A 26,687-nucleotide genomic window follows, 5' to 3' on the forward strand; every position below is an offset into this window, starting at 1 on the left:
TAAACAGTGCAAGATACACAGAGCCAACAACTAGTTGCAGACCCTGTATATGCAGCACGGACCCCCAGCTGCAGCAGCAGCAGCCAGAAGCCCTGGGCTAAGGGCTGCTGCCCACGGTGACCACAGAGCCCCGCAAGGGCTGGAGAGAGAGTATCTCTCAACCCCCCAGCTGATGGCCGCCATGGAGGACCCCGCTATTTCGATGTTGCGGGACGCGGATCGTCTACACGTCCCTACTTCGATGTTGAACGTCGAAGTAGGGCGCTATTCCCATCCGCTCATGGGGTTAGCGACTTCGACGTCTCGCCGCCTAACGTCGATTTCAACTTCGAAATAGCGCCCAACACGTGTAGACATGACGGGCGCTATTTCGAAGTTACTGCCGCTACTTCGAAGTAGCGTGCACGTGTAGACGCAGCCTTAAAGAGCACCCTATGCTGTCCACAGAAAGAAAAGGAAGCAAGAAATTACAGAGATGTGCTTTTATTTTGTGCCTTGGTTGGGCTAATATATTTTCTATCACTGCAGAGTATATTCAGGAGATGCGCAATGTCTCTGTTGTGTCAAATCCATTGTGCCTTCACCGTTACTTGTGTATTCATTAAGTTATATCCTGTTTTCAAAAGTGCATTTTGGAGCTAGTATACAGTAGTAGATTGACAGCCTCAGAGTCCTAAGTTTCCTGTTTACCCACAGAACAAGTTCAAACTACTCACACTGCCCTACCAACAAAGCTCATTCTGGTGTGAGGAATCTAACCTGCCGCCTCACTGGGAATGTTAAGTATCAGAGGGGTAGCCGTGTTAGGCTGTATCTGCAAAACAATGAGAACTCCTGTGGCACCATATAGACTAACAGATATACCGAAGCATATGCTTTTGTGGGCAAGTGGTGATGAAGTGGGTCTTTGCCCATGAAAGCTTATGCTGCAAAAATCTGTTAGTCTACTGGCAATGTTGGCTCAGGTAATCCTTGGTCTCCTTGAAGTTACACTAAGGCTGTGGATAGGTCATTTCAGAGACAATCTTTTTCAATGTGCTGGTAGCGGACATCAAATTCTGAGCCAACTGAAGGGTCCACATGTGTTTCTTAAGACTGTAGCAATCTCTATGCAGTAAGCTGTGTCTTATACAGTGTTCGTTCAACTAGAACTCTCAAACAACTGGTACCACCCACTGCTGGCTCTGCACCTTGCCTCTTCTGGCTGGGGCAGCCCCTAGGTCCCTGGGGCTGGAGCTGCTGGTGGGGATCTACCTCCTGTCAGCTCCCAGCCCCAAGGTTAACCCTTCTGGGTCCCTGGGGCTGGAGCTGCCAACTCTCAGCCCTAGGGCTGCTGAGGTTCCCCTGGCTCTGGGGCTGCTGTTGGAGCTCTGGGCCCCAGCAGAATTCCGGGCCCTGGTACTGGGGCTGCCAGCGGAGCCCCACTCTCCTGTGGAGTTCCGCTTCCCAGCCCCAGGGTGGTCGGCAGAGTTCTGCTCCTTGAGTTTCCTGGGCTGGCTCTCCAGGGCCGAGGTAGCCAGCCGTGGGTTTGGCGGAGCCCCTGCTACCTGGCCATGGTTCCAGCTGCTGGGGCTGCCAGCACAGCTTTGTGCTCTAGTCTGCTCCCAGCTTCAGGGCTGGTGGGGTCCCTTCCCACCCCACCAGGGATCCCACTGCTGCTATTACCTTGCATACTTGAACATCCAGCAACATCCTGGTCCTGGAGTTGTCGGATATGAAAGAGTTTATTTTATATGATTAGAGGGGTGGCAAGTCCAGTGCTCAGTGTGCAATTTGTGGTGTGTCACCTGTCCTGTGGGGATCTGAGATCACTAAATTCCTCTCACATCTGTTGTGGTGCAGCCATCGGATGCTAACAACCTTCAGTCAATGCCACGCTGGCCTGGCTCGCTCTCATGGGTGGAAGGCTCTATACTTTGCCACCAATCCTCTGAGCCATCCAACACCCTCCTATTCAGGCATGTTAAATGTCCAGAACCTGCTCTGGGTGGGCATTTATATTTAAACATCATTCAGTGTGTTGCAGGTGCTATGTACATCACCGGGTTTGCAGAATCCATCTCTGACTTACTGGGTTTCAGTAGCACTTGGGCAGTTAGAGGCATTTCACTGGCAGTCCTGCTGTGTCTGTTGGGAATTAACTTGGCTGGCGTTAAATGGATAATCCGGCTTCAGCTGTTACTGCTCTTCCTGCTGGCTGTTTCTACACTGGACTTTGTCATTGGATCATTCACGCACCTAGATCCAGGTAAAACATCATGAATGCTTCATATTTACAGTTGCAACAATATTTAACATGCATTAAATTTTGTTTTCTCCTTCATTTATGTTTTTATGAATGTAAAATCCAGATAAAAATATGGATCAAAACTTCCAGATATGGATCCCTAAAGTTAACCGCCGAAGTAGAGCCCCTATCCTGCAAACATGTAGGGCATTTCTGCACTACAGCCCAACATTGGCCTATGGTAGATCAGTATTTACTGTGATAGCTGATGCCCACACTATCCTCCTCCTGTCAGAGGTGCACATCCTCACAAGGAGTGCTTTAATTGACTGCAGAGGGGTGGTGTGTTTGTGTGGGGGGGGGAGGGGCTGGCTGCACCCTACTAGCTCCCCACTGCTGGCTGGGAGGAAGGGAACAGCCACCTGGGCTTTTTTTCTCCCTGAGTGGGGAGCCTCCAATTAAAAGCCTAAGTGAGAGCGGGGAGACATTGATAGACAGGCATTAGCTGATCCTCTTTCTTGTCAGCTTCACAGCTCCTTTTTGGAGTCCTGAAATTAACAAGACAGCCAAAAGCTGATTGTCACCCTAACTCCACCAACTTCTGGAAGTGGAGTAGGGCACTTACTTTGGCGGGACAAGGCTGTAGTATGTACACTGACATAATCAGGTCAACATAAACTGCAGCTTACATTGACCTAACTATGCAGTGCGGAAAGGGCCGATGATACATCCCTAAACACTGGTACCAATGTTTGCAGGATTGGGAGCATAGGTGCCTGACTTTGATGCCTAAAATGAGGTACCTCTTTGTAAAAGTGCTGGCTATAATTTTTTTGTTAAATGCTTAGTTTCTTGAAAGCTTTCTAACTATGGAAAACTGCCTGCACTAACAGAGTTGCTGTTTCAGATTAACTAGTTTTTAGAAGAGTTGTGGCCATAAAGACTGAGGATTACAAGCATACATTAAGAAGCTTTTTTTTAAACTGTTCGATGCCTGCAAGGTCCTTTAAAAATAAAACTGTGAACCTATAATGAATTGCATGACAGAATACCAATTTAGAAAGTGCATACAATACTGTCTTATTTTTTCCCCCGTTCCTTCCTTCCCCCATTCTGTGTATCTGTGTCCACCTTCTGTCTCTTTTCTTAGACTGTAAACTCTCTGGGGCAGAAACCATCTTTTGTTCTCATTTTTATTCTACAGCACCTGGAATAAAGATCCGTGCTCCATGATGGAGGTCCTAACTGCTACCTTAAAACAAATACAGTAACATCTTGCTTCACATAGTAGTTGTGTTCCTGAAAAATGGTACTTTAAGCAAAATTATGTTAGGTGAATCCAATTTCCACGTAAGACTTAATGTAAATTGGGGGATGGGGCTGAGATGCCAGAGAAACTTTTTCACCGGACAAAAGACATATGCGTATATGGTAGAAATTTTCAAATATTTTAAACAATTTAATACTGTGCTCACCAATGATGATTGTGAAGTTTGATTGAGGCAGGGACGTAGCAGGTTTGGGGCTCCTTTTGTGGAGTGGGGGTCTGAGGCTTGCCCAGTCCCTGATTAAAATGCTGGGCAGGTGGAATAGGGGTGACTGACCAGTGCACCAAGTTGTGCAAATTTTAACTTACATGAGGTTGTGCAAGAATGCAACCCCCGCGTAATTTGGGGTCTACTGTATACATATTTGATGAATAATTTTGAATTTCGATATGCTTTGTTGTCATTGTAATAAGCATTTGCTATTGAAGCCAGTTGAAATAATGGCAAGAATATCCAAAATGCTTTACATTTGAAAACATTTGGCACCTCTTTGTGACTTTGTCAGTCCTCTTTTCGTAACTTTTTGTACCGAAATGCTCCCCTTTCAGTAAAAGTTGGTCTAACAGTCCAGCAAATATAGACCTATTTACAAACAAAGTAATTTCCAGGGTGATAGGTGGTCTAGTTAAGGAGGGGAACATTTTTAGGGAGAAGGAAAGTCTCTAAAGGCTGATTGTGGTTCAGGGTTAGAAACAGACATCTCTGCACTTAATAATAACCCCTACAGCACTGAATAACGTTAACCATGCTGTTTTCTATTATCTGGTGGGCATAGAAGTAAATGGCATAATGTGATGGATTGCAGTGAAAGATGTGCTGGAATGCTTAAGTGACAATGACCACAAAAAATTGCAATTATCCCAATCAACAGAAGGTGTCACTTTATCTCTGCTTTCACCCCAGTGCATCAGTGTTTTCTGTTTTAATGTATATGGACAGATTCCATTTTTTGTTGTCCTTAGTTTTGATTTCAACATTTAAAAAAAATGTAAGGGCGGGACCAGGGGTGGGAAGATGAATCACCTTGTAAATATTCATAGCTTGGCTGTTTGAGAGAATTTCACATCAAAATATTTTATCCAACGTTGCCATGAGCAAGCATTCTGCTGGTGTTACAGGCACAAGACTTACGCCTGTGAGAACATACTTTATGATCCTTTATAGAGAGGAGGCTCTATGAAAACAATGTATTAATTCATTGTGGTAAGCACTGCAAAATTAAACCTGCTGTTCCACTCAACTGATACTTGAAAACAAAAGTAAATTGAAGAATGCTGTGCTAGGTGCAGCAAATAGTGGTCAGGACTACACAAGGTCTGAAAGTCAATTCTAGATATGCAATTCCAGCTACAACAATTCTGTAGCTGGAATTGATGTAGCTAAGGTCAACTTACCAGGCCGTCAATCACAGAGGGAGGTTGAGGGGAGAAACCCTGACTTAGCATGGTTTGTAACAATAAAGGGAGCTGCTTTGTTGTCAAAGAAACCATTAGGAAGATTCCAAGTTGGTCACGGTTCAATTAACTTGTCTTGGCACAAGGGAACTGGGCCTAAAATTTGCAGTCTTTTTTTCAGAGAAGAGGAGAGAATAGGTGCAATGTATGAGAGAGACTATGGATATAGAAGTGCCAGAGCCCAGATCAACTGACCGGAGCTCATGCTACTAAGGCTAAAAAAATAGCCATGTATATTATGACTACACTGTAGTTGGACCTCTGGGGCTGGCCCATGCCAGCTGACTTGGGCTGGTTAATTGCCATCTAGATGTTCGGGCTTGGGTTGGAGGCTGGACTCTAGGACGGGGCGAACAAGCATTTTGCATTGGGCTCCCCTTGCAATTAGCAGGGTTCCCACAACCTGTCTAATGTAATCCAAACCAACAGAAATTTTGATTATATTCTTATGGGGAAAAAAAAAAGACCTTTCAGCATGTGTAAAAAAAATTTGTAGAATGTAAAAACTTTATTAATTCGTATAAAAATGTGCCTGCGCGCGCATAAAACCGTAACATATTTCAACGTTTTTAATGAGGTGTATGAGCCTGAGACCCAGCAGCTGCTCATGCTGCACCTCCCTTATGAAATTTCACTCACCCGCAGGGCACCCTTAGTGCCCCTTGCTCTAGGACTCTTAAAGTGGGGAGGGCCACAGAGCTTGGCCTGTAGGCTGAGCCTAAAGGTCTACATTACAATGAAACAGCTCCATGAGCCTATGTTAGCTGCAGGTTTCTAACTGCAGCAGAGACATACCCTAAAGTCTGGATGGAGCCCAGGCTCTGAGGCTCACCCCTTCACCGAGTTTCAGAGCTGAGCCTTATTTTTAGCCCTGTAGTCCAAAGCTTGAATCAGTTAACCCAGGCTGGCTCTGAGGCTTGTGGCCACTGTTTTTTGCAGCGTAGACATACTTTATGGCAGGAAGCTGAATCTGGAGCCTGGATAACTCAGTGGTTTGAGCATTGGCCTGCTTAAACCAAGGGTTGTGAGTTCAATCCTTGGGGGGGGCCATTTAGGGGTCTGGGGTGAAGAGAGGGTGCTTGGCCCTGCCAGGAGGGCAGGGGGCTAAACTTGATGACCTCTGGAGGTTCCCTTCCAGGTCTATGAGATGTGTGTCTTCATACATTTTATATTTTAAAGGAGAGAATGGAAGGAGGAATATCAGAAAGAGGGTGGAAACATGCCCAACTTTACAGCTGCAATTTTTAATTCCTTTTCCTCCCATGACTTTTTCTGATAGACAAGAGAGAGGCAGAAGGGAAGGAGGCAGCTTTGAGAGAGCCAGTTTAGCAGAATGGAATCTACACCATATCTGTGGCCTTCCTGAGGGGAAAATTTTCAGGGCCAAGGAAAGCTTCTTATATCTGATTGTGGCTCAGGGCTGGGAGCTGAGGGTCGCAGCACTTCAGTCCAAAATCTCTCCTCAAGTGTGCAGGCTGTATCTCCTCTCCACCTTCTGGCTTAATGTTTGTTTGGAGAAGTCTTCATTTGTTAGATTTACAGATAACTGCTAACTTTATATACAACAGGGCTTTTTTGGAGTTGTCTGAAAAATATATTTACCGTGAAGTCCTCCTGCATTACCAGAGAAGGCCTCTGAGTGGTATCTCAGCACTGACTGTAAGCAGCAGGGCATTGGAAAGGCTAACCTGCTCTGTCTGGATTTCCAGCACTTCCTTTAGAGTGGCATAGATAAATTAGCCTGAGTCTTATCTGTTTACATGCAGCCTTTCCGACAAGGTAACATCTAATGATTGACACGTTATAAATACAGATGTTGATAAACCCAACTGATCTTTTCCACACATTCAGTTGAGTAGCACTTTAGAGACTAACAAAATAATTTGTTAGGTGATGAGCTTTCGTGGGGCAGACCCACTTCCTCAGATCTGAGGCCCTGGGCAAGGAGAGGGCCCTGCTCCACTTCCCCAAAAGGAGCAGGAACTGCAGCAGAAGGGGCAGGGCTGGGGCTAGGCAGCCTTCAGTGCTGCCTGGACTGCGGCACACCCCACCGCCTCCCTCAGTAATGTGTGGAGCATGGCATGGGGAGCTCTGGCAGTGATTTAAGGGATCTGGGGCTCCGGCTCCCACTGTTGCTGCAGTAGTGGCAGCCAGGAGTTCTAGACCCTTTTGTATCTCTGGGACCTGGACAACTATCCCACTTTGCCCCCGTCCTCCACCTTCCAATCGGCAGACCTTGCTCAAGTGCAAGAGAGAGGCACAGTGATGCACAATGGTCTAGTAGATCAGTATGAATTGAGAGTCAGGTTGTTCTGGGTTTTAATCCTGCTTTTAACACTCTAGTTTTATGATATATGGCAAGTCACTCAGTCTCTATGGGCCACAGTTTCCTCACCTTTAGAATGAGGATGGGGAGAGGGGGCATCCCATGATGTTTTTCCATTTCACAGGCTTGCTAAAGGACTACAAGTTGAACCTTTCTTGTCTGGCACCGGTAGGACCTGGCTGGTGCTGAACAAGAGCATTTGCCAGACCATGGGAGGTCAATATTTTCTAGCAGCATTACCAGCACTTCCACTGCTTACCAGGCTCTTAGTAGACATTTAGGGGGAAATTACAGCTAAATAACAGCACAGAACACTAAGAGCCAGGACTGGTGGCTGTAAACAAACTTTATGGGACCATGGGAAACTTGGTCACACCCATGATAAGTGGTCATCCGGCTAACTAAAATCATGCCAAATTACGGATGTTGCCAGATGAGAGAGTTCCAGGTTAGAAAGGTTTAACCTGTTGTTATTGTCCATACAGCACTTTGGAAATATGTAAGTACCATGTATTTTGTCTTTGTCTTTTTAAGAGTCCACCTGAATGCTCATCCAATGGTAAGAGGTACCCAGGATGCTTATGTAAGGACAGATTAATTATTATTATTGTCAACCTTGCCAATAGTGCATCTGGTATCACTGGCTGTCCTTTATGTTCCTTTGTATCTTTATTTGGGAAAAAAGACATCAATTCTAAGAAATTCATAACTATTGTCTTTGTTTGGTTCTACTTTGGCAGAGTACTCTGGCTTACACACACACACACACACACACACACACACACACACACACACACACACACACACACACACACACACACACACACACACACACACACACACACACACACACACACACACACACACAAAAATATCAGTTATCAAATAGGATATTGTCCAAAACCTCATGTCTTTCCTGTGGTTTGCCCTTATTTTTAGAGTTTTGAGGCCGGGCTGTACTTATATAAGAGTGGATTTCTCAGCTGGACTTCCTGTCTCAGTCTCTCTCTCTCTCACTCATCCTCCAATAGCTCTCATTCCTCTCTGAAGAAACCCCATCTGGTCTGGTGGCCAGGGTGAGTCAGCAAATAGTTTGCCCATCCCCACCCCTGCTTGCACAGATGTGAACTGCAGCCCAAGAGCAAATAACTGTTCATTTTTCACCTTGTCAGGGTAAGAAATGTAGGTTGTGAATTTTCACAGTGGATAAGCATAATTACTTAGCTCATTAGTCATTAACTAGGGTACCAGGTAATAAGTAATGCTGCAAGATCCTGGGGTGAGGGGCAGCAAATGAAAGGTGCAGTGTAATATGAGATGGAAGAAAGTGTCTCTGGGGTTTTCAGGTGTAGCTGAAAGAACACGGACAACGAGAAGCAGTCCTGTGCCACCTCAGACACATTTAATAGGTTGGGAGCTTTCGTGGATTTAACCTAATAATTTGTTAGTCTCTAAGGTGCCACAGGACTGCGTGTTCTTTTTGAAGTTACAGACTAACTCAGCTACCCCTTTGAAACTAACAACCAGCATTGAGAAAGATAACGCTGTGAAGGAGAACCAGGAATAACATCTACGTCAAGCTGCTTGCCTAGATAGGAATGGCTGGGATGATAATGGTAAGAGATATATGGGTTCTTCCATGCAGCTGAGTCCTGTGCTCTGCTGAATGTTGCTAGCAATGTCACTCAACCTTTTCTTTGGTGTTTCCAAGGCTTTTTTATAGCTTTTCCAATTTACGGTCACAGGAACTTTCTAAAAATCTGGCCCCTCAAAGGCATCTCAGGTTGGGCATCCTCAATCACTACAGGTTGAACCTCTTTAATCTGGGATTCTCTCATCCAGCGTCATCTGTAATCCAGCATGATTTTAGTTAGCTGGATGACCATTTATGATGGGCGTGGCCAAGTTTCCGTCATCCCATAAAGTTTGTTTCCAGCCACCAGTCCTGGCTTTCAGTGTTCAGTGCTGTTATTTAGCTGTAATTTATGTCTAAATGTTTTCTAAGGGCCCAGTAAGCAATGGAAGTGTTGGTAATGCTATTAGACAACATTGAGCTCCAGTAGTCTGGCAAATTCTCTTGTCCAGCACCAGTAAGGTGCTGAGGGAGCCAGATTAGAGAGGTTCAACCTGTAGTTGTGACTGAAAAATGAAATCTTGTGATCCTTGTATGAACATCTGTTTCAATAAAATATGGGGCTTGCTTAAAATGGGGAGTCTGATTGTGTTAGGAAATGAAAAGTAGCCATATTGTCTTGGTAGGTGGACACTATTTATTAGTTTTACTGAGTCCAATATATGTGCCTCAGCACCAGCAAATCCAGCTGCCCTTTGATCCCTGGTGGAGGACCTGTGTGTGTTATACTATTTTTCCTTTGTTGATATTGAACATGTTCTTTTTCGCCTTTGTGCTTTAATTTAACGCTTATGTCTTTGGGATCCTAAATTTCAATATTCATCTTCATTTGCTACCCTCAAAAACTTAGCGGTAACAAAAGAGGACTGCGAGAGAGAGGGAGCCATGTCAGTCTGTATGCCAACAGACCAAAGCAGCAGAAATGTAGCACTTTAAAGACTAACAAAATGATTTATTCGGTGATGCGCTTTCGTAGGACAGATGAAGTGGGTCTGCCCCATGAAAGCTCATCACTGAATAAATCATTTTGTTAGTCTTTACAGAGCTGTTCTGCTGCTTCAAAAGAAGACTGCGTCAGTATACGTGGTCACTTCTTCAGAACAGTAGGCAAAGCCTTTTGGCCTCTATGTGTAGAACACTAGAGTCATGGAAAAAGAAGATAAGACCACTGTTAATGCCCTACTTTTATTTTCCTAGCCTGTCTCTTGTCATTTTTGTGGAGGGTTACTCCCATCCTAGTTGCTTTCAGGTATTCTCTGAAAACAGCAGTATTGAGGGAATAAAGGGGTAGGCTAGGGTTTGGGGAGGAGATCCGGAGTTTAATTTTGTCCTGCATTATTCCCTTTGTGAGAGGAAAAGAATAGCAGTGTTTGGGGAAAATGTCTGTTGCTTTGCAGTACGGCCTAGCGGTGGGGACTTCAGACTGAGAGTTTGTTCTGCTGCCAAGTTTCCTCTGTGACCTTCAGCAAGTCACTTAATCTCTCTGTGGCTAGAATCCTATATTGCTAGGGACGCTCAAGGCCTGTGGCTTTTTCCCAGCTATAAAATGAGGTTTTATTGGTGGGGCTTAAAGTGCTTTTAGGTGTGCCACTGAGGTGCTACATAAACACAATAGATTATATTGTTGTTTCCAAATATATCTCTGATAGGATAATTGTCTTTGGAGTTATTCTTCAGATAATACTCATCCCTGGTGTCCCTCACCTGGGCAAAGCATTTGCTCTTCTTTCTGAGGGTGATTTCTTCAAAGGATTTTTTATTCTTCCTTCTCCCGGGCTTCCTGTAAGAGAACAGGGAGAGCTGACATTCGTTAGTCAGTTCTGCAGCTGGCTAGCTATAAGAGGAGATCCTCTTGTAAGCCATTTTGCAGAGTGGGAACCTGCCACCGTTAAATCAAGTTCTGTTGTATAAAGATTCCATTGTTGTCAAGATCCTTAAAATGGTGTCTCAGGGGCTTTGATGGTCTGAATTTCTTTACCCTCCCCCCGATAAGTAAAAAATCAAAGCATAAATAAGCCTTTTACTCTTCATGTTTTTTTTTCTTTTGGGTATAAGGGGTGTGCCCCATTTTGAAAGAGAGGTAGAGGAAGGATGTGTGTGTCAGACGATGATGTACAGCGAATCCCACAGGCTTTATCCAGCCTGATTGCTGACTTCCTGGCTTGAAACACATCTGGAAATTGGCATGGAATTCCACATAGAAATCACTGACGAAACCGCACCAGAAAATCTGACTTTGCAACTGAGCATGGTAGACCCAAAGGTGAATAAATCAAGAGACTGCTAATTCGATCTTTGTTTATTAAAACATAAGCAATTGCTTTACCCAGGTTTTTCCAATTATATCCCATTGAATTGCTGTGACATCACTGTTGACCATAGGCCAGTTTATTCAACAGTCTGGTGAAGAAGTTTATTAACTAGTTACCTGCTAATTGTCTGGAATAGGAACTGCTATGTAGATGTGTTTTAAAAAGTGATAACATTGTTAAGATCCTTTTTTAGATACTGACAGGAAGGCTACACAGCCTGTGTAGCTGCTAAAGTAAGTATTGAAGGAGAGAGGTTTTTTTTTTTTGTTTGTTTTTTTTCAATTGATCCATAACTTTTTTGAGAACTGGTATTATCACAGTTGGCCCCTCCCACTGTCAGGTAGGTTTGGAGACTGGCTGTCTCGCTGTATTGTCCAGCTCCCTCTCCCACTGTGTACACTCACTGCTGTGATTGTATTAAGCAACACTTAGTGTTTGGTGGTGGTGATGTTTGTGGGTGAAAAAGAGAGATTTCTGACAACAGGTTGCTCAGTTTTCAAGCACCTCCTGCAAGGTGCCTCATACCATGATTTTCATTGATCTCAGAAGCTGATGTTCATCAATTTTGAGCATAGGAGTGACTAGTGGATATGTTTGAGGCACAGATAGATGAAAGAACATGGCCAAGGTCCCACAGCAGGTTAGTGGCAGGGATGGGATCAGACTTTAAGGCACTGGAATCAGATCAGAATCCTTATCTTCTGGATTATGCTGCTTTTGAGAGTGCTGAGAGGGATATTATCTGAGAAGGCTGTTGGTGAAGGACTTTCTTTTGACTTGGATTTCTGCCTTTAAAAATACCAAAAGGCCGTGTTTAGAAATAACATTCAGAGGTGGGTAAAATTGTGACTCCAAGGAAGTCCTTAGAGGTCTTGCCATTGATACGTGTGGGTCCAGGATTTCATGTGTGATGTCTGTTTATGCAGAATAAGGTAAAAGAAATGAAATTAAACGCCCCCAAGCAGCTGTGCAAAAGATAGTTATTAGTAACTAAATGCTGTTATTACAGTCGCACCAGACGCAAAGTGAGCCTCATTCTGTTATCACACTGAGCTATCAGCCCCGGCCTTTGCTTTGCCAGGGCTGCCAGCTTCAGTGCCCACCTCTCTCCTTGTCCGCAAGTGCTTCAGTGCTTTCCCCAGTGCCAGACCCAAGCCTGGGAAAAGTCCTCCACTGATGTTCCTAAGGCAACCATTGGAACCCTCCCTTACATTCTGCTTCTCTCAGCATAGATAGTTTTCTGAGGCCAGAGGGGACATCAGATCAGGTCTTCTGTTTTGACACAATCTAGAGGATTTCTTCCCGTCAGGCCTAGATTGAGCCTGAAACCTGCATTTGGCTAAAACATGCCTTCCAGAAAGGCACCTAGTCTTGATCTGAGGACTTTAGGAGGCAGAGAATCCCCCACTTCTTGGGGAAATGTTTCCCCATCGTCAGTCACCCACACTGTTTAAAAAATTAGGAACGCCCATAAATCACTCCTCCCTGGCTTTGATTAGACAAGTAGCCAGGTGTGACTTCTCTGCTTTCTTGTCACCTCATCCTTCAAATCCATCCACCCACTTTTGTCTGTTTCATCTACCTGGTGTGTCCTGCCTGACCCACACGCCAAGAGCTCTGTGGAGCTCTCTGTCTGTCTTGTTATTTGTCTGTAGAGTGCTTGACACAGCTGAGCCTGGATCCTTGATTGGGGATTGTGGGCTCTACCACAGTGGTTCCCAGTCTTTTCAGTAACACGACACATTTCAACGAGACAAACAATTCCACGGCACACCCACTTTTTTCAGCTGAATCGATTGCTCATAAATGTCGCATTTACTTACATTTACTATGGTTATGGTGTGAGAGAGGTTTGCAACAAAGCAGTGTATATGACAAGCTAAACAAGGATCAAATAGGATGTTGAGTGATTGAGTAACTGCTGAAATGTTCATTTACCACAGCATGGGGAGGTGGCTCTGGAGAGCAGACTCCCCTTCCTGCCAGCTTGTTGGAACCAGAATGTAGCATTTAAACTGTGTCCTAACTCCAACAGGCTCCTGTCCTCCCTCCCTCCTTCCAAAGCAGGGAGGATGACCAGGACCCCTGGCCACCCATTCGGCTGGGAAGCAGCATTTCAGCTGCCTCCTGGTGCAAATGGGCTCCTGCGGGGGTCAGCACTTCCCCTCACAGCGGCTCTGCGAAGAGTCACTGCAGGGGGAAATTGACCCACCTTGAGCCAGCTGGGACTCAGGCAGCCTTGCTACTTGAGCCCCAGCTGGCACGGGCTTCGTCACTTTCCCCCTGCATGGTGGCTCTGCAAAGAGCCAGGACAAGGGGAAATTGATGAAATTTTGCAGCACACTTGAACGGTTCTCACAGCACAGGCACAGTGGTAGAAAACTTCTGCTCTACAAATAGATGGGGTTAACAGTGGGAAGTGGAGCAAGGCTACATACCAGTGTATACAGGTGCGTCAGTGCTTTATATACATGCACACATTTGTTTTTTGCACACAGTCAAACTAAACATCTGTTTTTGCTGGTTGCCCCTTTGTCTGGCTGTCGGGGCTTTGTGGGAGGGTTGTGTTTTGAGAAAGGGGAGGGCAACGGATGAGTTTGCGAAGGGAATTCCGTGCTTAGGGGCAGTAGAGAAGGGAGCACCTCCCATGTCTCATTACCATCCCTCTTGCTGATCCAACCAGGGCATAGTTTCACAGGCTCTTACCCAGGTTTTAGCCCAAACCCTGCTACAGTTTATACACAAAAACCTGTGGCCTGTGTTTGGAGGTGCTCTGAATCCAGGCTAGCTGACCCAGCTGGCCATATGGGGCAAAGCTGGGCTCTGTCTTAACTTGAGCGGGGACCCGCTTACTTTGCAGTGAAGTCACAGGTAAAATCACTCAGGTGCTGGTAGCTCTCTGATGACTTCCGAAAGGCAAGCAAATTTTCCTGCAAGTTAAGTTACTGGGAAAGAATCCTAAAGAATCTCAGTACAGAGAGTGGTGGGTTATGCCCTCAGACATGTACAGATGAGCGCTGAAATATTGGGGATACGCTGGCATGTGGGTGTGGCATTGCAGTGGGAAACATATAAATCAGGGCTAGGCTAATGGGTGGATTCTGGATCAAGGCATTCCTTTTACATCAAGCAGAGAAAGCAATAATTTCGAGGCCTGCCTGAATGTTTCCTCTCATTCTCCTGAGCAGGGGCTACCTGATAGAGGACAAGCAGAGACTGGGCAAAATTTTGACTTCATCTCCTACAATATGCACAGGCCAGTACAGCTGAGAAGGAAGTTGTAAACAGGTGATAGTAATGCTTTATCCACATTTGTAAAGTGCTTTGGGGCAATAACTATTCGTCATCTACCTCAAGCCAGTCATTGTCCAGTAGCTAGCCACCAGGGAAATAACACTGGTAGCATTTGCAACTTCGGCCTTGACCCTTCTTGTCTCTGTTGGTGCTACTTGTGCCGTTAGCACTGGATATGATTTTTCCTTGTGCTTTGTTTAATAAATCTTATTGTAGTCCCCCCCTTTATAATAGCGGTATATTTAGTACTATAATCAAAAAAGGTTAAGTGGTTTAAAGAAAATGTTTACTGTCCCATAATCTCTACTTTCCTCCTCTTTTTTATGTTTAAATGGAGCAATTAAATTAAAATCACAATTTTTTGTATACTAATGATTGTTTCTAAATCAATGAGCTCTTTTATGTTGAATGATTGTATTTCTTCAGTGTTTCATCCCAGTGGTGACTCCTTCACTGAGCTGAGCCTTGACTAAGTAATTTCATTTATTTTCTTTACAAAAATAATTTCTAAATATAAAATTATTTCTCCAGCCGCCACTTTTTAAACTTGATTTCCTGTTCTACAATGGTAGAATAATACCAATGGTATTACTACTGTATTTACCAATTACAATACCAGTTTATAAAATAAAATATATACAAACAATATACCCCCTAAAATAAATAGTAGTAGTTTAAGTGGTTCAACTATTACATTGTCGTGCCACAATATAATAGTGTTATGACTGACACAAAATGACATGATTATATGATAATGTAATTATATATAACTGTAATGTATTATAACTTAGAAGTTGAGTTTACAGATAATGTTTTGACATTATCTGGAAGAAATGTCACTTTAATGTTTCCAGAGTTAAATTTCGGAATCCTACTCTGCAGGAAATTTCAACATGTCAGTTTTTGGTTCTGAGTCGAAACAATTTTTTGTGTTGCTGAAATTTCAGATTATCCCATGGAATGTGAATTTAAGGTTCCACTTCCGTTAACTACATTTGACAGGGATGTTTTGAGACTTGTTTCATTACTGCCTAGGACGTATTCAGATAGTACGGTGAGAGTGCACCACTTGATCTGCATTTCCCTCCACCTGTGGTCTAATCTCCTACCTTGTCTCTTTACTTCTCAAATCCCAGTGTTCTCCAAGAAGTCAAGACAGATGAGAACATACAGATATCAGTGTGTTAATTACCCTGGTTAATGTTTCAGTATAAACTCCCACTACTCTCAAAGCATCTGGTTAGGGCATGTCTACACTAAGAGATGAAATTGATTTTAGATGCACAAATTCAGCTACAAGAATTGTGAAGCTGTGTAAACATATCTAAAATTCATTTTTGCCACCATCCAGACAACAGGAGGTCAATGGTAGAAACTCTCCTGTTGACTTCCCTTACTCCATGTGACAGTCAGGAGTACCAGATTCAACAGCAGCGCCATGGCAGTTTGATTTAGTATGTCCCCACTGGAGGTGTTAAATCAAACCATAGAAGATTGACCACCCATCTTCCACTAAGTGTAGAGGTATCTAAGGTTGTGTCTATTTACTGGTGGAGTTTGAGGGCTAAGGAATCTGGGGCACCTGGTGTTGGCCACTGTCAGAAGACAGGATACTCGGCTAGATGGACTTTTGACCAAGTATAGCTGTTTCTGTACTCATAAGAATCCCACCTGTCCTAGTCATCATGGTTTCCAAGAGAAACAAATTGTGGGGGCTCTGTCATAGTCATAATGAACTTGCCAAACTGTCTAGGCTGATTAGCAGTGATTGATGCACTAAGTGGCAATTGTAACTCTTGGTTTTGCTCTTCATACAAGAGACAGAGAATCACAGTTTTTACCAAGGATTTTGCTCACCCAGACAACCTTCAGGGCATATCTATCCCAGACATCCTTGTATGTTGAATACTGACAACCCCAGAGTGAGCAAGTCCTCTGCTTCTGCCAGGTCTCAGGTAATACACCTCAGAACCATGGCACTATTCAATGTAAAATACCTTTAAAAGGTCTTTCTATGTGACAGCAAGTTGCTATAGGATTTTAACCTGCTTTTATTTTGAGTCATATGTTATTTCTTCATCACAATAAACAGTCCTTCCTACTGTAAATATTACTGTATTATCCTTGGAGGGGATATAATTTGAAGACCGAGTAATCACAGCAAGATGCTTGAATTTCCTGCTCAGTAATTGATCCACTGGGTGGGCTTTAGCAAGTCATTCAACTTCTTATTAGCTCCGTTTCCCCACCTATTGAACAGTAATAATGCCACTCAACTCGGAACGGTGCAGTGGGTCTGATTTAAACGTTGATCAAGCATTTAAAGATCCTCTGGTGACATACTCTAGAAATACACACAGCATCAAAAGTGCTACCGTGTATTGAAACCTATGTGGAACTGTGAAGAGGCAGCATGCTGTTTTTTTAAACTTTGCGAAGTGTGCTCTCTTTGGTCAGCATAAAACATGAAGTGAGTGGGTTTTCCTCTTAAAACACTGGCAGTCTCTGCACTCTTTAGCTTGTTGATTGTACATACACATATTTGTATGTTAGGGACTGACTCATCCTCCTGCTATAATTTCACTGGCTGCCATTAGCATGAGCCCAATCTTGCGGCATGTGCATAGTTCATCTTGACTGAAGTGTGACCTAAATATGACATTTTTCTCCTTGTTGACATTGGCAGGGGCCAAAACAACAGGTGCAGTAGTTTCCAACCTTCGGCTGCTTTTGGGAGAGGGTTAACTTTGGTATCCCTCACAGCCTGTATCTGACAGGAAGTTATATTGTGTTTTGACTTTAAACAGAAGGTTTGGGAGATCAGTTCAGAATCAGAAAACAGTGACTTGGAAGGAACAAACAGTCAATGCTTCTGAAGGGTGGTGATTTCCTTTCGGGTAAACACGTCATTAATCTAAGAGAGCACATTCTTTTCCATCAAAAGATAAGGAATCCAAATTGCCTTTCTCAGGGCTTGGTCATTTTAGATTGTTTTAACTGCAGCATTCACTGCTTCAATTACAGACTTTATATAAACTGTCGTGGGCTTGCCCTGCTTATTATGGGTGTTGAAAAAAATCTCTGATCTTTCTTTTCTTTGCTGTTCTTTCCTTCCTCTGTCTGTCTGTCTTCAGTCGTCCCCCCTCCCCTCTTCAGTTTTCTTCTTTAAAATTACAATGGTGGTGCAGGATTGCTTTTTGGTTTCTTGCTTGTAAGTGTACTACATTTGAGCTGAAGAAAATTGTTTGTCCTACTTTGTAACTCCTGTGGGAAACTGGGTTTCTAATAAACACTACCGGCTTCCCCTTTTATCGTTAGGATGCTTTGAATAGGAAAGAAAAATAGCAGTCGGAGTGTCCATCTCTCTTGTTTCTGGATTTTATCTTGAAGCATTCAGGACACTTGTCCTAGCATGATGTCTCTCATGTTGGCCAGTGGGGTGTTGTAAGGGGCCCAATGTGGGATTCATGCCTTAGTATGGGCGAAGGGAGAGGTCATCAGTGCCTTGGTGTTTTGACCTCAGTGGAGTTTTATGTGCCTGTGGCAATCGCCTGCTCAGAGCCACTTCCAGCATTGAGACCTAAAACTGCATTTCTTCAAGAACTGCAGAGTATTCCCATGTGCCCACAACCATAATTAGCTCAATAAGACAACAAAAGAATGCAAAATAAGTATTTTAATGACTCTAGTGACTTGAACTGAGAGTTAAGTACCAAATGATGTCGTAATCCTATGTTCGCTCCCTGTTGCTGCAAAGATGAAAGTGCAATTAAAGCTTCTGGCAATATGGATGCCAGAACACTGGTTAGACCCTGACCAGTGGGCTCTCCAGTCCTCCTTTAATTAGCTCCTCTCAGCTGCCACCACTGACAGGAGCAGAGAAATTGACGAGGGCAGCAGCAAGCTGCCGCTGGTCACCAGCTCAGCTCAGCTCACTGGAGCCAGGAAACGCCCTGGTCAGTTTCCTGGCTCCTCTGAGTTGTGTAGGTCTACTGTAGCTTATTCAGGAATAACACTGCTGTGTAGACATAGCCACAGGGAGTTGAGCACCGCTGTGCTGTTGGGCTGAGCTTGTGCAATTGCTGTGTAGACCTTAAATTGTGTTTCCATGGTCCTGCACCAATGTGCGAATGATGTCATGGATATATTGAGTCACTGCAAGTGCATTGATGGATCAGGACTTATTTAAAGAAAATAAAGCTCCACTGATTTCTACTCTTGCCCTCGTGCTGTGACGTCTTCGAAACGTAGGCAGCCATTTGTGTGGCAACCAGGATATCACCAGATTCTGTTTTACTGATGACCTAAAGTGAGCATTTTGAACTCAGAACTCCAGAGGTGAGTGGCAAATGGACTAGCCCAGTCCACCAACTGGCTCACTGTAACACTGTATGCTTAGCCTTTTGTGTATTATGAAGCACATGAGCTTGTATGAACTAATACACTTCTGGGTGCAGTGTTCCATTCAAAGGGTGGATAGTTTGTATGTTTGTACTGATTTTAATTCAGTTGTGTAGGATTGCTGGGCTGTGAAGCTGTGATCTAACTTAGCGCTAGTAATGGGTTGACTTTCAGAAGGTGCTGATGTAGAGTTTTGGATAAAGCTTCTGGTTGTTCTAATCCTAATGTGTCTGGCAAAGTTTGGGTTACTACACAGCTCTATTGCAAATATGGGACAATGGCCTCTGGGGATGAGGACGGGACTGCTGTCCCATGTCAGGGCTCCTTGGTGCTGGGGCTGCTGCTCCTGGGTGAGGCACCAGCAGTGGGGGCTCTGCAGCCTCCAATGGGGAGGCACCAGGGATGAAGGGGAGTGGAGGATGGGGGCTCCAGAACCCCCGGTGGGGGCTGTTTCAAAGCCTGCTGGCTGGGGGTGGGCAGGGAATGAATCAGGAGCTGCCTCCCTGAGGCATGGTAGGTTGGAGAATGAGGCACCCCAACCCATGGAGGGGCTCTCTGCCAGCAGGAGCTGCCTCCCCTAAGAATAGGGCACCAGGGAATGAAGCACCTGCCCCGTTGTGGAGTTCGATGGCAGTGGGGGCTGCCACCATAGGGTGCCAGGGAATGTGGCAGCTGCCCCGCAGAGGAGCTTCCCTGCAGCAGAAGCTGCTGTCACAAGGTGCCAGAGCTGAGGGGAACAGGGCAGCCACCCAGTGGAGGAGCTCCCTTGGGGCGCCAGGGAACAGGAGCCCCGCAAAATACGGGACAATTTGCGTGTTTTCTTAAAAAAGTCAGGATGCCTGTGAGAGACAGCTTAATAGAGGACTGTCCCAGGAAAAGTGGGACAGATGATCACCCTAAGTACAGTTGCGTTTGGAATCTCACAGGATGAGGCTTCTTAGTTAAGATTTTTGGACCTCTGGAGGCCTGGAAAGTGGCAGCAAATTGCATGCAACAAAGCTGGTTGTAACCCACCACTGGTTGCTGGTGCACACTCTGGGGAGCAGCAAACACAATGTGAGCCCCCTTTCAAACTGGAGGTCCCATCATGACCTGGGGGAAAGCCGTGGGGGCAGACAGCACCTGGGAATCACATGCGCCTAACTCAGAGACAATACGCCACGCACGCTGCTGCCTGTAGGAAGGGGTTGCCAACTTGCAGTGAATCTGGCCCCAGTGTGCTTTTAATCCCCCAGTGCCTGCCAGAAACTGTGATTTAAAAGAGATTCTTGTATTTCTACAGCAAATCAGGAAGGGCAGGAACGTCTGCTCAGCTCCGTTTGAAAAATGTTAAAAACCTGTTTGAATCTCAGTTCTGGTTTGGCAAAGGTTTTGTTTGTGCTTTATCTAGTCTGGGTTACCTGGCAACTCATCTTCCCCTTTTCAATTAGTCCCTTCTACAGCTCAGCAATAGCCAAACGCATTTCTCGTAATGTTGGAGGGCCCAAGGAGTCAAAAATAAATTTAGGCTGATGCCTCCTTGTAAAGGTTTGCTCATTCACTGGCACAGCACCTTCTGCTGGTCACGCTGGGAACTAGCTCAGACCGTCTCCTATCCGGTGTCCTGCCTGTCGTTGCTCCAGTCTCTCCACCCTCTGCATGTGGGCCCGTGTCACTCCCAGGACCACAGCACCCTCTTCAGGACACTGCCCTCTGCCAGTGCCCACTACTCTGGTCATTCGCCCCCTTCTGGGGGAGGGTGTCAGAAGTCCTCAGTCTCACACCTGCCACCGTGGCCAACTGCAGCCAAGATCTGGCCTCTCACCTCAGGGGCAAGCTGCAGTCTGTGAATGTCACACTCCAGTGTGGCTAGATGTGGTGAAAGGGGGACCCAGGTTCCACCTTCTACCCTGGGTCCTGGCCCAGGGACCCTCTAGCAGCAGCCTTGTCCTTCCCTCCGCTCTACTGCCTCCTGTTCCCTTGGATACTTTACCTTGCATCTTCTTGGCCTTCCTATCAAGCCCACAGCCTGTAAGGTAACAGGTAGGAGGCTCTCCCCAGCTCTCCTGCCTGCCCAGAACTGTTCCATCTCCACTTAGGGAACCAGCCTGTACCCTCCCTGGTCAGGACCCAACTACCCAATGCTCTGCAGAGCAGTTCCGTAGAAACGGGGTCCCCCCAGCAAGCTGCCCTTTGGTTGGCTCCTTGTAAGCCCTTTTCTGATTGGCTGGAGCTCTGCACAAGCCCTCTTGGCCAAAGTGGGGCAGTAGTCCTACACCAAGATTCAGGCCTGAATGTGGAAACTCTGACATTCAACTCTGTTCAGCGTTGCCTCTTGTCTATTCCTTCCTCCTTCCCTCCTCCCAATCCTCTTTCTGAATTCATTTCTCACTTTTGCTCCCTCATTCCTAGGTGGGGAACACTGATTTATTTTGGTGGTGGTGCCAGTACTCAGTACTGGCACGCACTGCCTGAGAAAAAGCACTGGTACATTCTGTTAACTTACTGAAATGGGCCACCCTTATATCCAGGTGGAGTCAGACCTGTGTGACTCATTAAGGAGAGAAGCTCTAGGGTGCAAGCTAAGTAGTCATGATTTGGGAGTCTGAGGAGCAGCTCAGGTTGGAAAGAAGGTTTGAGCTGGACTTTATCCAATTGTTAATTTTGCTGTTTACATAAGAACAGCCAGACTGGGTCAGACCAAAGGTCCCCTAGCCAAGTATCCTGTTTTCAGACAGAAGCCAATGTCAGATGCTCCAGAGGGTGTGAAAAGAACAGGTAGCCATTGAGTGATCCCTCTCCTGTCATCCATTTCTAGCCTCTGAAAAACAGAGGTTAGGGACTCCGTTCCTACCCATCCTGGCTAACAGCCATTGATAGACTTAACCTCCATGAATTTATCTAGTTCTTTGAACCCTGGTAAATTGCTGTAGTCAGAATTGTGTATCTGCAGCCAACTTTAATGCCTAGTCTAAACCTGGCCTAAGAGAAGAGAATGCAGCCGACTCCCCATACTCAAGCCAGTCTTTTGCCTCCCTGGTGAGTTTTCAATAGGATACTGAACCTATACTGGTTTTTTGCTGGGAATGAGACCACACCAAATTTAGTTCATATAGTTCATCCAACAGTCATCTGATAGCAAGAACAGCTGGCTACCACCAGCCTGAGTAGGTAACACGATGACTAGAGGTAGGTGCAATTTTTTGGGATGAATTATTTTTAATCCCCTGCAAAATGTAGTTTTGGTCAACCTAAAATTATTTGCAAACGTAACATGAATTTGTCAGATAACTTTGGTCATCTGGCAGGGGGGGTTGATCCACTTCCAAAATGGGAGGAACCATCCACCTTACAAGTTTTAATCCAGTGATTAGGGCACTAACCTAGGATGTGGGAGCCCCATATTCAGTTCCACCCTGTTTGATGAGGAAAAGGGATTAGAACATGGTTTGTTCATGGTGTAGGAGAGCCCCCTAACCACTGGGCTATGGGACAGGCTATTGTGGGTCTACCTCAACTCCTGTCTTGAGGCTTTTCCACTGTGAATAAAATACTTGAATAATCACTGGGCCAGAGAGAGCAAGAGTGAGTGAACACGACCACGTAGCCTGGTGGTTGTGCACTCACCTGGGAGATGGAGAGTCATATCCCTGTTCCAAAAACTATTTAGGTATTTATTTATACACGGGGCAGGAGACTCTTGAGTGCAAACCACACTATAATGTGTTTCCTGAAGGCTGAGGACTTTGCAGATGTTTTGGCAATGGTGGCGGAGAGGAATACGGAAGACTTTGGTGCGGAAACAGGCAGGACTTAGTGATGGAAGAAGGAGAGAAATAAAGAAGAGGTAATCACGCTAGCATTGTACATTTGGGTTGATGCTCCCCTAGATTTTCAAGATTCTGGATATTCACTCTCCAGGATCTTGAAAATGCTAGAGGCAGCCCCAGGAAACATTCTGCAAGAAATCCTTGTTGCCTGTTCCAGTCAGAAATATCCAGGCCAGGTGCCAGTTTGTGGTATTTGGAATGGAAATTTGGTGGTTAATTCTTTTAAAATCCCACGGACTTCTAAGTCTTCAGAATCCGTCTTTCTGCATAAAACTCTAACCACGACAGTGCAGTAAGTGACGATCATTTGGCGGAAGGTTTTTAAGGTAGTTTTCACTTGTGCTTGATTTAATTCCTCACTCAATCTTGCCTTCTTGCCAGGGTTTGCTTAACTTTTAGTTTATGAGCAGGCCTTTTCCATCTGGCCAAAACTTGACTAATCTGTAATGAGCTCCAGGTTGCATGAAACTTGGCAGGGTGGATATCCTTTATGAAATTGCATAATGGGCTGACCCCAAATAACCACTTCTTGCTGGCAGAATCTCCGAATCAGTCCTTTTCCAAGTTCTTAAAGTGCTAGGGAGAAACCTCAGACTCTGCACATTGCCAGCCCACTAAGGTGTGTCCCATATTCTCAAACTTCACATCTTAAAAGCTGACTTCTTCAAACTGAAAAAAAGCCAAGTATTAAAAGCGGCCCAGGGCGAGAAGAAACAAAGCTTCCAACATCAGCATTTAGATCTCAGCGACGCAGCTTCTCCTTGCATTTGGTGAATGAAGTATTGAGAGTTATGGAAGTTTTCTGTGTCCTTTCATACTATATCATGCAGTGTAAGTGAGGGATCTGAGTACAGTGTGAGCTAAATCTTGACTTCTCCATTTTCCTAGAGATCCAGCCAGACCCTTTTCTGGGCATGAGTCTTTCTCAAAAACTTCTCACCAAGAGACATAAATGAAGCCAAAAAAAGAGTTAGTGCTCAACCTTTAGTTGGATTGTAGCTGACAGCCCTGGTTTGTGCACAGCGTGTCTGTGATTCTGGCTGGTGCATAATAGCAGTGGGGAGGATCGTAAAACCATAGAATACTAGAACTGGAAGGGACTTTGAGAGGTTATCAAGCCCAGTCTTCCACACTCACAGCAGGATCAAGCACCCAAATGGTCAACACCTACCCCAAGATCCTGGAGCAAGGGTGCACAGTGGTTCACAAGGACATAAAACTAGATCCTCTCTTTGATTTGAGAGTGAGGATGATGCTGGTCAGAGAGAACTTTAATCAATAAACATTTTGTATTCATCTACCAAGGCAAATGGATGAACAAACAAATATTAGGACTTTTACGCAGCACACTCACGGTGCTCAAGGTACTTCATGAAACAGAGTCCCAGTCCCATCCCGAGAGAGCTTACATTGTAAGGTGAGATGTGTTGCAGCAAGTGAATTTAACTAATAAAGTGGGTGAAGAAACACAAGGATCACCAATAGTTTTATGCATTTATAAACTAATTAGATGCAGGTGACCTGCCTGTTGCCAGGTTTACCTCCATTGTGGCCAAGTTTGGACTCCTATCATACAAGGCCAATCAGGTGTCCATGCTCTTTATTTGTTAAGCAAGAATCCTCAACCAAAATGACTCTCTTGTATTGTATTTTCCTGCAAAGGAGGGTTCCCAGCAAATGCTCTTGGGCTCCTGAGTACTGAGTGCTGTCCTTTGCCTCATGCTTGGGATGGGAGAGACACACTTCTCAAAATAACTGCTTAGTTGTAAAGCCAATTTTCCATTAAACAGTAGTGTTGACAGAAAATTTTCAGCTACCCTTACTGCAATCCTAACTCAGGCTATGCTTCCATTTAAGTCAATGCACGCTTCGCAGGCAAAAAGAGCAGAATGTCAGTCTGACTGAACTATTAAGACACACAAATTCCCCCATTCATAATGTAAATATACCATCTTTGCAGCCCAGTGTTTTGTGCCAGGATTTCCATTTCAGCCTTGTTCATGGCCCGTGTAAGAATTCAGCTTGAGCAGGCTCATACGATGACATTTAACGTAGTGCCTGTCAGTGAAAATGAAGTAGGATCTGAGGAAAATATAGGGAAAGAACAAGTTTAAAAATTACTTAGACAAATGAGATGTCTTAAGTCAGCAGGGGCTGATAAAATACCTCCTAGAATACTCAAGGAGGTGGCTGAGGAGATATTTGACCCATTAGAGATTATTTTTGAAACCAAGATAGCCGAGATTCCAGAAGATTGGAGGAGGGCAAATATAGTGCTAGTCTATAAGAAGGGGAATAAGGACAACTTCAGGAATTACAGGCCGGTTATCTTAACTGCAGTACCTGGACAGATAATGGCCCAAATAACCAAGCAATCAAATTTGCAAACCCCTAGAAGGTAATAAGGGGATAAGCAGTGCTTAATTTATGCCAGGGTTTACCGGAACTGAACCTTTGCATCTCTAGACTTGGCAGTTCATAACCCTGGAAACTCTGGGCTTGCTTCATGAGCTATGAAAGTAAAAAAATTCCTTGTGCCCCAGTGTCGATTTCCTTGAGCCCCATCACCTCTTTCATCATAAATTAAGCTCTGGTGATAAGTAACAGTCAACATGGATTTGTCAAGAACAAATCACGTCAAAGCAACCCAAGAGCTTTCTTTGGGCTTGTCTCCATTAAGGGGAAGATCGACACGGCTACGGTTGATCTTCTGGGGTTTGATGTAGCGTGCCTACTAGGAACACATTAAATCAAATCCTGGGGGCACCACCATCAACTGCTGTACTCCTTCCTCTCGCGGGAGAGTTTTTCCCATTGACCTCCCCACAATGGGTCTGTGCTGAAAATTCAGCCTAAAGTAGAACGACTCCAACTATGCAATTCTTGTCCCTAGAGTTGTGTGTCTTAGGTTGAATTTATTTTCTACTGTAGACCAAGCCTTTGACAGGGAAGCAAGCCTTGTGGATAGAAGGGGAACTGATAGATTTGATATATCTTGACTTGAACAAGGTTTTTGGTACTGTGTCACACAACATTCTCCTAAACAATGTAGGGAAATTCAACCTAGATCAGTGGTAGGCAGCCTACAGGCCTCATGCGGCCCATTGGGTTCTATAAGTAGGTCATGAGACATTTTGTTTATCATTAGCAGGATTTTCAGATTCCAGTAGCTTCAGTCCATGTAGTTTTTCTTTCTTTCCAGTATTACTAAAGTGACAAGCAAGGGCCTGGGAATTGAGGTGCATACGAATTGCACACAACATTGACTGTGAGAGCTATGTGCTCCCTCTGCGTCCAATCAAAGTGCTGCTACAGTTCAATCACCACATCCCACTAATTGTACGTACGCAAGTATAGTTAGCAAAACTGCTCTATTCCGGGAGATGGTCTTGGTTATGACAGTCTTGTGGCCCATTCAGAAGAAGGAGAGCCATTCATGCGGCTCACTCGCTAGCCTAATTTGCCCATCGCTGACCTAGATGGAGCTCCTGTATGGTCAGTGTATAACTGGTTGGAAAACTGTTCCCAAAGAGTAGTTATCAGTGATTCACAGTCAAGCTGGAAGGGCGTATTGAGTAGAGTCCCTCAGAGACTGGTCCTGGGTCCATTTCTGTTCAATATCTTCAATGATTTAGATAATGGCACAGAGGGGTTGCAAGTGCTTTGGAGGAGAGGATGAAAGTTCAAAATGATCTGGACAAATAGGGAAAATGGTCTGAAGTAACTAGAGGGAAATTCAATAAGGCCAATACAAAGTACTTCACTTAGGAAGGAACAATCAACTGCACACAGAAAAAATGGGAAAAGACTGCCTAGGAAGATGTACTGCAGAAAGGGATCTGGGAGTCATCATGGATCACAAGCTGAATGTGAGTCAACAGTGCAACACTGTTGTAAAATTTA

General features: G+C 44.8%; 1 protein-coding gene across 3 annotated transcripts in view; it reads left to right on the top strand.

Moving 5' to 3' along the window:
• SLC12A8 (solute carrier family 12 member 8) overlaps positions 1-26,687 on the top strand; it is a 93,784-nt gene that overhangs the window by 16,567 nt on the left and 50,530 nt on the right. For all 3 annotated transcript variants that reach the window (XM_075000912.1, XM_075000913.1, XM_075000914.1), the window contains exon 5: positions 2,017-2,248. In XM_075000912.1, coding sequence (XP_074857013.1) covers positions 2,017-2,248 — 232 coding nt within the window. The remainder of the gene's footprint in view (positions 1-2,016; positions 2,249-26,687) is intronic.

Source organism: Carettochelys insculpta, chromosome 8, assembly GCF_033958435.1.
Source record: "Carettochelys insculpta isolate YL-2023 chromosome 8, ASM3395843v1, whole genome shotgun sequence".
Taxonomy (NCBI): domain Eukaryota; kingdom Metazoa; phylum Chordata; order Testudines; family Carettochelyidae; genus Carettochelys; species Carettochelys insculpta.